We start from the raw sequence: 12,948 nt of genomic DNA, 5'->3' as shown, positions 1-12,948 counted from the left end.
TGATGAACAAGTTAAAAAGCACAGGTCCCAATAACAATCCTTGGGGGACTCCAAATTCTACAGCCCTCCATTGGGATAAAGTTTATGCCATTTATTCCTACTCTGCTTACTGCTACTTAACCAGTTCCTGATCCTCATGACTTCTAAGCTTACCCAGGAGTCTTCAGTGAGGTACCTTGTTGAAAGCTTTTTGAAAGTCCAAGTACACTATGTACACGGGATCACCTTTATATGCTTGTTGACACTCTCAAAGACTTCTAATAGGTTAGTGAGACAGGACTTTCCCTTGCTGAAGCCATGCTGGATCTGCTTCAGGAGGACTTGTTCTTCTATATGCTTGGTTGATTTGTCTTTAATAATACTTTCTTCCATATTTCCTGGGACAGACGTTAAGCTAACCGGCCTGTAATTTCTGGGATCCCATTTTAAAGGCTGGCACTACAATGGCCATTTTCCAGTCCTCAGGTATGCAGGTGGTTCTGAGGGACAAATTATATGTTTTTGTTAGAAGATCAGCAATTTCACATTTGAGTTCTTTGAGAACTCTCAAGTGGATGCCATCCAGACCCGATGATTTGTCAGTTTTTATTTTGTCTATTAAGCCTAGAACTTCATCTTTCATCACCGCTATCTGCCTCGGTTCCTCAGACTCCCTTCCTGCAAATGTTAGTTCAGGTTCAGGGATCTGCCCTATATCCTCTACTGTGAAGAGAGATGCAAAACATTTATTTAGCTTCTCTGCAATCGCCTTATCCTGCTTTAGCACACCTTTGACTCGCTTATCATCTAAGAGTCCAATCGCCTCCCGAAATGGTTTCCTGCTTTGAATGTATTTAAAGAATGTTTTGTTGTAGGTTTTTATGTTGTTAGCAATGTGCTCCTCAAATTCTTTATTAGCATCCCTTATTATCTTCTTGCATTTGTGTTTCCAGAATTTGTTTTCCTTTCTATTTTCCTCGTTCAGACAAGACTTCAATTTTTGGAAGGAAGCCTTTTTGTCTCTAATAGCTCCTTTGACTCTGCTCATTAACCATGCTGGCATCCTTTTGGGCCTTGTGAAACCTTTCCTAATCTGCGGTATATACTCTAGTTGAACTTCTATTATTGTGTTTTTAAACAACTCCCAAGCATTTTGGAGTGATGTGATCCTCAGGACTTTTCCTTTCAGCTTTCTTTTTACCAATCTGCTCATTTTGGGGAAGTTTTCCCTTTTGAAATCAAATGTGACTGTTGGATTTTCTGGCAAGTGGCCATTTACTTGTACGTTTAATTTATTAGCACTATGGTCACTGTTCCAGATTGGTTCGACAATACTTACTTCTTGCACCATGTCCTGAGTGTCACTTAAGAGTAAGTCCAGGCTCGCTGTTCCTCTGATTGGTTCCATGACCAACTATTCTAGGGCACAGCCATTTAGGGTATCTAGAAATTTTGCTTCTTTGCTGTGACTGGAACACCTATGTAGCCTTCTATGTCAAGATAGTAGGATTACTGTAATGCGCTCTATGTGGGGCTGCCCTTGAGGTTCGTCCAGAAGCTGCAGCTGGTGCAAAATGCTGTGGCGAGACTGCTCACTGGGGCAGGGTATCACCAACATGTCACCCTGCTGCTGAAAGAATTGCACTGGCTGCCCATTTGCTACCGGGCCAAGTTCAAGGTTGTAGTTTTGGTGTACAAAGCCCTATACAGCTTGGGACCAGGATACCCGAAAGACCATCTTACCCCTTATATACCCAGTCAATCACTGCACTCTGCAGGTGAGGGCCTCCTGCAGATACCATCTTGTCAGGAGGTTTGTTCTGTACAGTATAGGAAACGGACCTTTAGTGTGGCAGCACCTACCCTGTGGAATTCCCTTGTCTTAAATATTAGACAGGTGCCATCTCTGCTATCTTTTCAGTGCCTTTTGAAGATTTTCCTCTTCCAACAAGCCTTTTAAGTTGAGACCTATCCCAGCCTGTATCTGTGTTAGAATTGCTTTTAATATGTCTTTTAATATGTCTTTAACCCTTTTTTAAAAGATGTTTTTAAAGTTTTTTTCTTTTAAATGTTTTTAACATTGTTTTGTTTTAATGTATTTTAAGATCTGTTTTTATGATGTTTTAAAGTGTTGTTAGTACTTTGTTTGCCGCCCTGGGCTTCTGCTGGGAGGAAGGGCAGGATACAAATTAAATAATAAATAAATAATAGTTGAAGTCACCCATTACTACAACATTTCCTAGTTTGGATGCTTTCTCGATTTCATTTCTCATCTCAAATCTCCCTGAGCTATTTGATTGGAGGGACGATAGCATGTCTCCAGTACTAAGTTCCTCTTGGGGCGCAGCATCACCAGCCACAACGGTTCTGTGGAGAAGGTTCTGTGGGGGTTCTAGCTTGCTGGATCCAATGCCCTCTTTCATCTATAGAGTGGCACCACCGCCAATACATCATTCCATTTCGTTCGAGTGTAGTTTATATCCAGGGAGAACCGTGTCCCACTGGCTTTCTCCGTTCCACCAGGTTTCTGTTATGCTCACTATATCAGTGCTTCCTCCGAAGATGTTGTGTTTTTCCTGCAGTGGAGGAAGGGAGTCATGGAGGGGTTGTTGCTGCCTGCTTGCCCCACTGGCAGGAAGTTGGTCTTTTGAGGGGTTCAAAAAAGGGGTCAAAGACCAAGATGCTGGAAAATAGGAACTTTTATTATAGATAAAACCCAACATGTTTCAGCCTGTTATCTGCAGGCCTTCATCAGGGGATAATACCTTATAAGATTATAAGACCAGCAAATCGCTTTCTGTGAGATTGAGACATTTGATATTGACACAGTACAGAAAGCGATTTGCTGGGCTTATAATTTTACAAGCTATTATCCCCTGATGAAGGCCTGCAGATAACAGGCTGAAACGCGTTGGGTTTTATCTATAATAAAAGTTCCTATTTTCCAGCATCTTGGTCTTTGACCCCTTTTTTGATTTCTCTTTTGGATGCTAGCCACCCTCTGCTTATTCTTTTGAGGGGTTCCCCAAGTGGGCTGGGCAGCCACATCCCAGATTGACTTCCTGCTAGCTCCACTGGAGGTCATTCATGAGCTCTCTCCAGAGCACGTGAGAGCAAGATGGGATTCTTTTCTTTGTCTCTTTACTTCCTCATTCCTTCCTCTCTTCTTCTTGCTCTTTCTTAGCCAGCTATTTCAGCAACCTGATCTCCCCCTCCTTCTTTCCATTGTCCTCTCCATCTGTCAATTTCACCCCCCTTTTTCAAAAGAAAGAGGGGAGGGGGAAGGAAAGAGAGGGGCCAACGTGAGCATGATGGTCCTCTCAGTGGATTCCTCGGAGGAGAGTGAGGGAAGGAAGCTCGCCCGAGGTGGGGGTTCTGCTTCTGCGGTTCAGCATTGGGACTCTTCTGCCCTCTCCAGCACCACAAAGGTAGCTGGGGGTCTTGTGACACGAGCGGCGGCATTAGGCATTCCGGCAGGCCCAGTGATGAGCCGGGAAGAGGAGGGAGGGAAAGGCCAAGGGTCCCTATCTCCTGTACCTCATGAGGCCATTCTGCTAACACCAGAAGTCTTCAGGGGCTTCAGTGGGTGTTTACTCACCCAGCCCCCAGTTCCGGACAGGCTCCCCACCCCAGTGAGGCCTGGCAGTGGAGGCCGTGGAGGTTCCTGGCACTGCAACAGGCCAGGGGTTCAAGGGGGGACTCATTTGCCACAGGTGGTACCGGTGCCACTGCAGTTTCCACACGTGCACCCCCAGGCCTCCCATTTCACAGGATGGTTCCCTTTCTCTGGAGGAAGGCAGCCAGCAGGGTCGGGGAAGGTCGCTTAAGGGCAGGCAGGGCTGGGGGTCCCAGGAAGACATCAGTCCTCGAAAGAGGCAGTTCCCAGGCAATGAGGCAGCGGGGGCAGGAAGACCCCCCCTTCCCTCCCTCCCTCAGATAGGGTGGAGGGGGAACTCTCATCTGTAGGGTCAGAGGAGGAGGAAGACTCGGGAGCTCCCAAACTGTTCGCCCCACAGGACCTAAAAGCCGTCCTCAGGAAGGCCTGCAAAACAGTTGCACTCGCTCCTATTGCCTCTAGGGAGGAGGAGCAAGCAACAGAGGCAGGGGACTCTTCTATAGCTGTTCCAAAGCGCAAAACTTACAAGAGAAGTCCTTTGCACCAGGCTTTAAGGAAACCGTTATGTCCGAGTGGAAGAACCCAGGGGCCGCTAGATCCTGTCGAGCGCTCCTGAGACATCCTTAACCACTTGAGAAAGAAGAGGTTGAATTTCTGGGGGTCCCGCTCATAGATCCGCCAGTAGCTTCTCTGGCGCATGGCTCCACGATGGTCCGGGATGGGCAGGACTTCCGAAAGAACCCAGAGGATAGGAAGGCAGAGGCCATGTTGCGCACGGTGCACAAAGCCTTGGTCTTATCCATCAGAACCTCAGCACCGCCATCCTTTATGGCCAGGACCTGCCTGGTATGGGCACAGGCCATTTTGCAGTAGGCGGCCCAACCTGATCCCCATGTACAACCGGGACTGACCGAGCTAGCCACGGCCTCCGCCTTTGTGGCAGGTGGTTCAGGAGATGCTATCCAGCTCTCACCTAGAGCCATTGCAGTGGATGTTACTGCACAGAGACAGCTCTGGCTCCAGTCTTGGCACGCTGCCATCAGGGCAAAGTCCAACCTGGCCACTGACCCCTTTTAAGGGGAACAGCTGTTTGGAAAATGTCTGGTTGCCAAGCTGGTCTCCAGGGCCTCAGGAACTGTGGCCACTTCCAAGCAGACCTTCCGAGTCAAGAAAAGTTCTCCCTCCTGACTGACATTGGCTACAAGTCCACGCGTGGCTCTTGAGAGGGGACACCTAAGGGGGTTTGGTTTCTCTGACAAGGGAGCTTCAGCCATCATGGCCTTGCAGAGAAGCTCCATGCAATGCATGTATGAGTTGACGTGGAGAGCCTTTGTCAGGCGGCCATAGAGGAAAGGCCAGGCCTATTAAAGTACCTAGACAGCCCAGCCCAGGGCTCTGACCCCAGTGGGGACAATGGAGTGATCTGCTAATTCTGACTGTACCTTCTTCTTCAGGACTCTTTCAACTTTTGCCCAGGAGCTCTGCTCCCCTTCTCTCCTTTATCTGGGTTGCTATGCAGAAATATGGGCTTCAGTTAGATGTTAGAGTCTGGTTGCCCAGTCAACTCGAATAACCCATCCCAAAGGTCAGCTTCCTGCCAGCAGAATGAGTGAGTGGCGACAACACCTTCATGACTCACTCCTCTGCTGCAGAAAAGCAACTTTTTTTTTTTTTTCAATAATTTTTATTCAGATTTTCATAAAACATACAAGACAAAATCATAAAACATTCAAAGACAAAAAACAAAATCAAAAATAGTTAAACAAAAAGAAAAAAAGAAAAAAAAACAAAAATAAAAAATAAAGAGTAAAATATTGACTTCCCATTTGTCAAAGATCAAATCAGTTATAAGTCTATAATATATAACAATCCTGTCTCTTAAGTCATATTATAAAATCACTTTCCTCCAGTAGTTATCTTACTTAATCATCAAATCTCATAAACATTACTTTATTCTTTCCACAAAAAGTCAAAGAGAGGTTTCAATTCTTTAAGAAATATATCTATCAATTTTTTTTTCCAGATAAGCATATCGATTAATCCATCTCATTACTAATTATGATAATCTTATTGTCATAACCATAGTCAAAATAAACATTTCAATTAATCCATCACATCAGAATCTGTTAGGTTCAATAATTTCAGTAGCCATTGTTCTATTATCTCTATTAGTTCCATTTTCCATCTTCCATCTTCAGTAGTCTTGTTAAGTCCAGTAATTTCAATATCCAATCTTCCATTATCAGTATTCCATAATAATCTTGCTGTCAAAGCCATAGTCATATAGTAAGAGTCTGATGGGAATTACCTCTATCCCAAATATTTTCTTGCCATCCATTCTGAATAGGTTGCTGAAATACTGCTGTAAAATCATATCTCTGTTCTTTTTTTCAAAATACACTGGGTCATCTCTTAAAAGTTTTTCCATTGTCACATGGCTGCAGTTAATTCCATAAATTTTCTCTATATTGGGCTCCATCACATCATTCCAGTCCAGAAGATTATCCATGCCATTGATAACTTTATCTCTAGAATCTTCATTCATTTCTTCAGAGATAACATTGAGTTCCAAACAATAGATTTTATTTCTAAAGTCCATAAACTCCAAATCTTGTTCCTGTTCCACGTTGGTTCCAATCTCCGGGATCTCCTCTCTCACAGGGACCCCTATTCCAGTCTCCAGGGTCTCCTCTCTCACAGGGACCCCTGTTCCAATCTCCGGGGTCTCCTCTCTCACAGGGACCCCTTCCAGGGTCACCTCTCTCACAGGGACCCTTATATCTTTAATCTCCTGCTTCATTTTACTCAATTCAATTTTCATTATCTCAATCTCATCCATTATTTTATGAAACATAGTTATTTCCAGATTTTCAGCCACTTTCTTAATTGCCATTTTAAAAGAAAAATATAGGAAAACCACTTCTTATTTCAGCAACAATTGGGTTAATTCTCCAAACTTGGTGACATCACAGTATAAACAGAGCAGACAGCCTTATCTCTCCAATAGTTAAGTAAACAAAATGCAGTTCCCAGGATCGAAACAATTAATGGCAATCGTCAAGAAACAGATTCGTCAAAATAAAATAGACCAAAAAGAGAGTAGTCTCAAAACAGTATAATATTTTTCAAAATAAAAATCTGGAATAGAAATCCCTCTTCTGTGTATATCTTTAGAATGCAAATCCAGGACAGCTTTTTGCAACAAAAACAGAGATAAGCTATTAATTAGTGCGTAGCAGAGAGAAGTTATGGCTCCCCAGTGAGATGTCAAAAACTGATCAATCTGGCAAATCTCTTTTAAACAGCAACAATTTAAGTCAAGTAAAAGAAAAATATAGAAAGAAGGGTGCTTGCCTGTTAGTGCGTTCTCTCTTAGAAGATAAGATGAACGTTCGCTTTAACAGATAGAGCTTGCTGTTGAAAATCCGTCCCATAAATCGTCGGCTGGACCTCGTCCCATAAATTAATGAGATCTGGTCGTCCCAACAAAAATAGGCTTTGAGGTTAATCTCTTCGTTTCTCCCTACCCGGGAGAAGTTTAATCAGTCAAAAAAAAAAAAAGAAAAAACTGACTGATATATCTGAATAAGCTTCTTTTGAGGCAGGAGCCCGTCTCAAAAGCAGGCACAGGCTAAGTCACCCTTCCCGGAAGTCCAGAAAAGCAACTTTTCATGGTACGACCAACATTCACTTCACATAAACACATCCTGAGAGTCTTGTGAATTAGGATCTTCCGAAATTGTCAATTAAGATCTTTCAAAAATGTCAATAGCATGTGTAGGCAGATCTCCGTAGAACGTACACTCACAGAGGTCTTAAAAATGGGGATATTGAGCGCACGCATACAGAATCAAAATATACACATTTAACACCCCAATAGGGAATAGTTCAGCAAAAATACATATCTATTAACATCAGTAGAGTTAGCCTGTGACAATATACATTTCTTTGGAGTGAGGGAATTAGCTAAATAATCTTGACCATAACGAAAGTCACCCACACATTCAACATACATGCAGACACGAAGGAGCAAACACAGAAGGCATAGGAGTAGGTGGGGGGTTGAGTTCAGCACAACTGAGGAAGGACACTAGACTGCCCTTTATCATTCAGGGTTTACTTTGGAGAGTTGGCCTCAATCACAGCACTTTACCAGCTTTCCTTTTTATTCCACCAGGAGATGTCTGCAGGATTATGGCTGAAGGGGAACCATCAGAAGCGTCATTGGAAAGAGCTGAAGAGCAGAAGGAGGAATGGAAAGTGTGGAGTAAAGATGGAGCAAAGAGACAACAGGGGAGACACACAGAGAAGCTGGGGGATGAAGCCAGTACTTCTCAGGGAGGTGTAAATAAAATTCAGGGGGGTGCTGATCACCTGAAGGAAATGAGAACATCTCCTAAGTGCAGTAAAATCTTAACTTGCCCAAAAGCCCTGAATATACATCCAAGACGGCATATGAGAGAAAAAGCATATAAATGTTTAGAACGTGGAAAGAGTTTCAGTTACAGTAGCTCCCTTACAAAACATCAAAGATCTCATTCAAGGGACAAACCTTATGAATGCTTGGAGTGTGGAAAGAGCTTCAGTCAAAGTGGCACCCTTACTACACATCAAAGAACTCATACAGGGGACAGACCTTACGAATGCTTAGATTGTGGAAAGAATTTCAGTGACAGTGGCCACCTTACTAGACATAAACGAACTCATACAGGGGACAAACCTTATGAATGCTTGGAGTGTGGAAAGAGCTTCAGTCAGAGTGGCAGCCTTAGAGGACATCAAAGAACTCATACAGCCAAGAAACCTTATCAATGCTTTGAGTGTGGAAAGAGCTTTGGTGACAGTAGCTCCCTTACTAGCCATAAACAAACTCATACAGGGGACAAGCCTTATGAATGCTTTGAGTGTGGAATGAGTTTCAGTCAGAGTGGCACCCTTACTAGCCATAAACGAACTCATACAGGGGAGAAACCTTATAAATGCTTGGAGTGTGGAAATAGCTTCAGTCAGAGATCCTCCTTTACTTTGCATCAAAGGACTCATACAGGGGGCAAACCTTATGAATGCTTGGAGTGTGGAAAGAGCTTCAGTCAGAGTGGCAGCCTTAGAGGACATGAAAGAACTCATACAGGAGAGAAACCTTATCAATGCTTTGAGTGTGGAAAGAGCTTTGGTGACAGTAGCTCCCTTAGTGGACATCAAAGAATTCATACAGGAGACAAGCCTTACAAATGCTTTGAGTGTTGAAAGAGCTTTAGTCAGAATAGGAATCTTCAGGCACATCAAAGGATCCATACAGGGGGAAAGCCATAGAAATGCTTTTGATGTAGAAAAAGCCTGAAGCAGAGTTCCAGTCTTAATGTACATTAGAAGTTCCATACAGTGAAGAAACCATCTAAATGTTTGGAATGTGGAAAGAGCATTACACCCTTGCTACAGATAAAATTTAATTGAGGTTCACACTGGTGGAAAACTTGTTCTGTTCACTTCTCAGTACACCTCTTCTACATAATAGATGCCTGTAGGATATACTAGTGGAAGGAATTGTTAGGAATGTTTGAGCTGTTAGGAAAGTTTAAGTGAAGGTTGTTACTGAGCTCAGTTTTGGGGTCAAATCTGCGAGGATGGTTGTAGGGGCAAATAAAAACTTCAAGATACCTAGATGTAATGAGGAGGCTTAGTATGGCATGCCCCAGTTCCCCTGTCTCATAATTGTCTCATACCCCTGATCTATAGGGTGTTTGTGGGGTGCTTATTGCTTTTGCAAACTGCTTGAATCTAAGAGAGCTCTCTGTGTAGAACAGCAAGCTGAAATTGCGGGATACAAATTAAATAAATATAGCACACATGAGGCCTTAGAACATAATTTATTGAATTAGTCTGCAGAACATATCAAGAGAGTGTTGGGAGTAAAGCACCAACACAATGGTATAAATAACCTGAAGTGGGGTGGGGGAAGAGACAGAAAGGCAATCTAGTCTTGCCTCTGCTGATTCCTCTTCCACAGAGTTTGGTGTTTTTGCAGGCTTTGCTCCTCTTTACTCCCTTCCTGTTTTTCTTCAAAATCTCTCCGAGTGCAAGCCACATGGCTGTTTCAGCGTGTATGATTTTTCTGCTTTGTTGTAATAAACCTTATGTTTCTTTAAACTACCAGTCTTAACAGACCAGTTATTGCTGCAATATATATCTAAAATGAAAGGTACTTCAGCTCCACATAAAAGTAAAATGCATTTAAAACATGACATAAGGGAGAAAGCACCCTTTTCTTCCAGTGCGAGAGCCGCATTGCCTTGTGGGCAACCTTGCAGGGGGCTGCATACCAGTGATGGGTGAGGCCAGAGGCAAGAGCGGGGGTGTTAATCTGGTCATTGCTGGGGCTACATATGGCAGTTATGGTAAGAACATGTAGTAGTGAAAGTGTGAGGTGAAGGCTGGAAAGTGACTTGAAAGACTAGGGAAATGTAATTGTTTTCCTGCTTCTTTTTCTTCATTTTCGAAGGGCTGAGGAATGTTTTATTGGCAACTGAGTTATCTGAGGGGAGACGGCGAGAGAACGAGCTAATGCTAATGGTCTCTCCTGTTTCTCTACTCTTGCTTCAGATCTGCAGAAGCTGATTTGTTCAGGCCCACTTTGAGGCTGGGAGGAGGGGGAGCTCTGGTTTTATTTTTATTTTTTATTATACAACCACAAGAGTGGCTGTATACTATAGCCAGCATGGATTTTTTGCATTCCACAATGTTAAATTGAAAATACCCCCATACCATTCTGCTGCTTCCCATAAGCACCTTACAAAACTTATAGTCCTGAACTCAGAAACTCTTGCTTAACAACCCTGTATGTTTTCATGGTGATACACAAAACAGTCAGAGAGAATCAAGTGTTCAAAGTGTAAAAAGAGGAGGGGGGGGACCCAGATCCCTTTTGGACTTTTTTCTGTCAGAGTTCTCATAATTTGTTGAAATTAATTAAGCATCAGCCATGTTCACAGAGTCCCTGTAATCCTATTACTGGCATTGCCCCATACTCTGACCTTCATCTTCTGCAGTTTAAAAGTTTAAAAAATGCATGGCTGATTTTTAATTAAAGTACGACATTTAACATTGAAGTCTATTATAGTGTTGTGCATGCTCAGTAAGAACCAACTATCAGTGTTCTAAAAGCCAAAGTCACATCTGTTTGGCTTGGCTAATTGGGGCCACCCATGCCAGACATTGATTCCACTTTAGACAGTCATGGCTTCCCCCACAGAATCCTAGGAAGTGTAGTTTGTGAAGGCTGCTGAGAGTTGATAGGAGACTCCTATTCCTCCAACAGAGCTCTAGTGGCCAGGCTGGTTTAACAGTCAGCCCCTCTTCTGGGGATTTTAGGTCTGTGAGGGGATTAGGGCCTCTCCTAGCAACTCTCAGCACCCTTCACAAACTACACTTCCCAGGATTCTTTGGGGCAAGCCATTAAGGTCTAAAGTGAAATAAAAGTCTGGTGTGGACGTAGCTAGTGACAGCTTTGGTTTAAATTTGGGTGGGAGACTACATGTGCCTGCCGTAGAATAAAAAGGTGGGGGAAATGCTGAAAAACAGTGATACTGTTCACAATGTTTCCCTTTTGGAAAGCAAAGGGGCTTTCCCTCTGTCTAGTGCCTGACCCCCAATCTCCCTCCACTTTCTTACCCCTACCCTTCCTCCCCTTCTTTCCCCCTTCACCCTCCCTGCCCCTCCCCAAGTCAGTTGTACCTCTCCTAGGTATGATTGCACAGGAGTAAATCCCATTGAACTCAATAAGCATGCAAATCATCAAATCTACACTCCCTCCTCCCTCCTATCCCCACCCTTTTGCCCCTCCGCTTCCTTCACCCCTCCCTCCCATTCAGTCCGCTCCCCCTCTTTCTCTCTCCTGTCCCCTTCTCCTCCATGGTCAGTTTCACCTATCCTAAGCATGATTGCAGGGGAGTAAATCCCATTGAACTCAATAAGCATGCAAATGATCAATCCATTCTCAGCAAACTTGCACAGGATGCCATTTCTTACCTTCTGGATTAAAAAGCAGAGAAATTCACTAATGGGCAAAAAAAACCCTTGCAGTTTAAGAACGTACCTATAGACCACAGATATTTCTATTAAACTTTAAACAGCATGGAAATTGGGCAGCTATAGTGAATGCAACAGGGCGGCAGGAGACCTGACCTCCTCTCTGAGATACTGTATGGCCCAGAAATTTGTAAAAATGCAAACAGAATTTGGGTTGGTCTTTCACAGTCCAAAAAAATACCTTGGACAACTTATTCCTTGACCAGTAACCAAAGACAAATGAGCATACAAAGTCAAGGTCTAATAAAACGTGATATGTTCTGAAAAATATGCAGAAATAAATAATGGAAAATATGGTCTCATAGCCATATGAATGTACAATAATGACCAATTTCTACTGCACATCCAATTTACTCCCACAAATTGTGATGTAAACTGCTTGCTGTGCTGACAAGATGTACGTGCACTCCCAATGACAACACAGCAATAAATTGCCAAGGTATTCTAATGCAGAAGTATAAAATGCAAACAGAGAACATATCTCAAATAATTTGCCAAACGTGATTCGACTTGAGACAAGTCTTCTTTAATGGCATCTATATGGAAAGTTTCTCTTTGAGTGGGGATTTAGATAAGGCAATACTTAAAAATATATAAAAAAAACTTTTATTAACATGAAAGAATGTACCAGTTCATATTAAAAATATACTTAAAATTTAAAAAAGGCTTACCAAGTGAACTACATTGCTGCTGCAGCAAATATCATCTATGGAAAATACTTTACAATCCTTCCATAATGCAGCAAGATACAAGCCTATGTGAACATGACCACTCAGGATTATATTCCAATTCATATTTGGAATTGCTTTTTAATATGTTTTTAAACCTTTTAAAAAAAACCAATATGTTTTAACCTTTTTTAAAGATGTCTTGGAAGCTTTTTAAAAATGTTTTTAAAGATGTTTTGTTTTAATGTATTTTAAAGTCTGTTTTTATGATTTTTAATTTATCAATACTTGGGCGCAGTCATTAACCAAAATGGAGACAGTCAAGAAATGAGAAGAAGGATAGGACTGGGGAGGGCAGCTATGAGACAACTAGAAAAGATCCTCAAATGCAAAGATGTATCACTGAATACTAAAGTCAGGATCATTCAGACCATGGTATTCCCGATCTCTATGTATGGATGTGAAAGTTGGACAGTGAAAAAAGCGGATAAGAGAAAAATCCACTCATTTGAAATGTGGTGTTGGAGGAGAGCTTTGTGCATACCATGGACTGCGAAAAAGACAAATAATTGGGTGTTAGAACAAATTAAACCAGAACTA

General features: G+C 42.6%; 1 protein-coding gene across 2 annotated transcripts; it reads left to right on the top strand.

The window, feature by feature from the left end:
* Positions 1–3,080: 3,080 nt before the first annotated feature.
* Positions 3,081–9,742, top strand: LOC133381161 (zinc finger protein 239-like). Of its 2 annotated transcripts, none has more exons than XM_061619806.1 (2): positions 3,081–3,345; positions 7,773–9,742. In XM_061619806.1, the coding sequence occupies exons 1-2, from the start codon at positions 3,288–3,290 to the stop codon at positions 8,840–8,842; spliced, it is 1,128 nt and encodes a 375-aa protein (XP_061475790.1). In that variant the 5' UTR covers positions 3,081–3,287; the 3' UTR covers positions 8,843–9,742. The 2 variants fall into 2 exon arrangements, with proteins under 2 accessions (XP_061475790.1, XP_061475791.1); XM_061619807.1 differs by having other exon boundaries at positions 3,081–3,407.
* The last annotated feature ends 3,206 nt before the right edge of the window (positions 9,743–12,948 follow it).

The sequence above is a fragment of the Rhineura floridana genome, chromosome 3 (genome assembly GCF_030035675.1).
Source record: "Rhineura floridana isolate rRhiFlo1 chromosome 3, rRhiFlo1.hap2, whole genome shotgun sequence".
Classification (NCBI taxonomy): domain Eukaryota; kingdom Metazoa; phylum Chordata; class Lepidosauria; order Squamata; family Rhineuridae; genus Rhineura; species Rhineura floridana.
The sequence above is the reverse complement of the archived record's forward strand: the minus strand, read 5'-3'. Positions and strand labels throughout refer to the sequence as shown.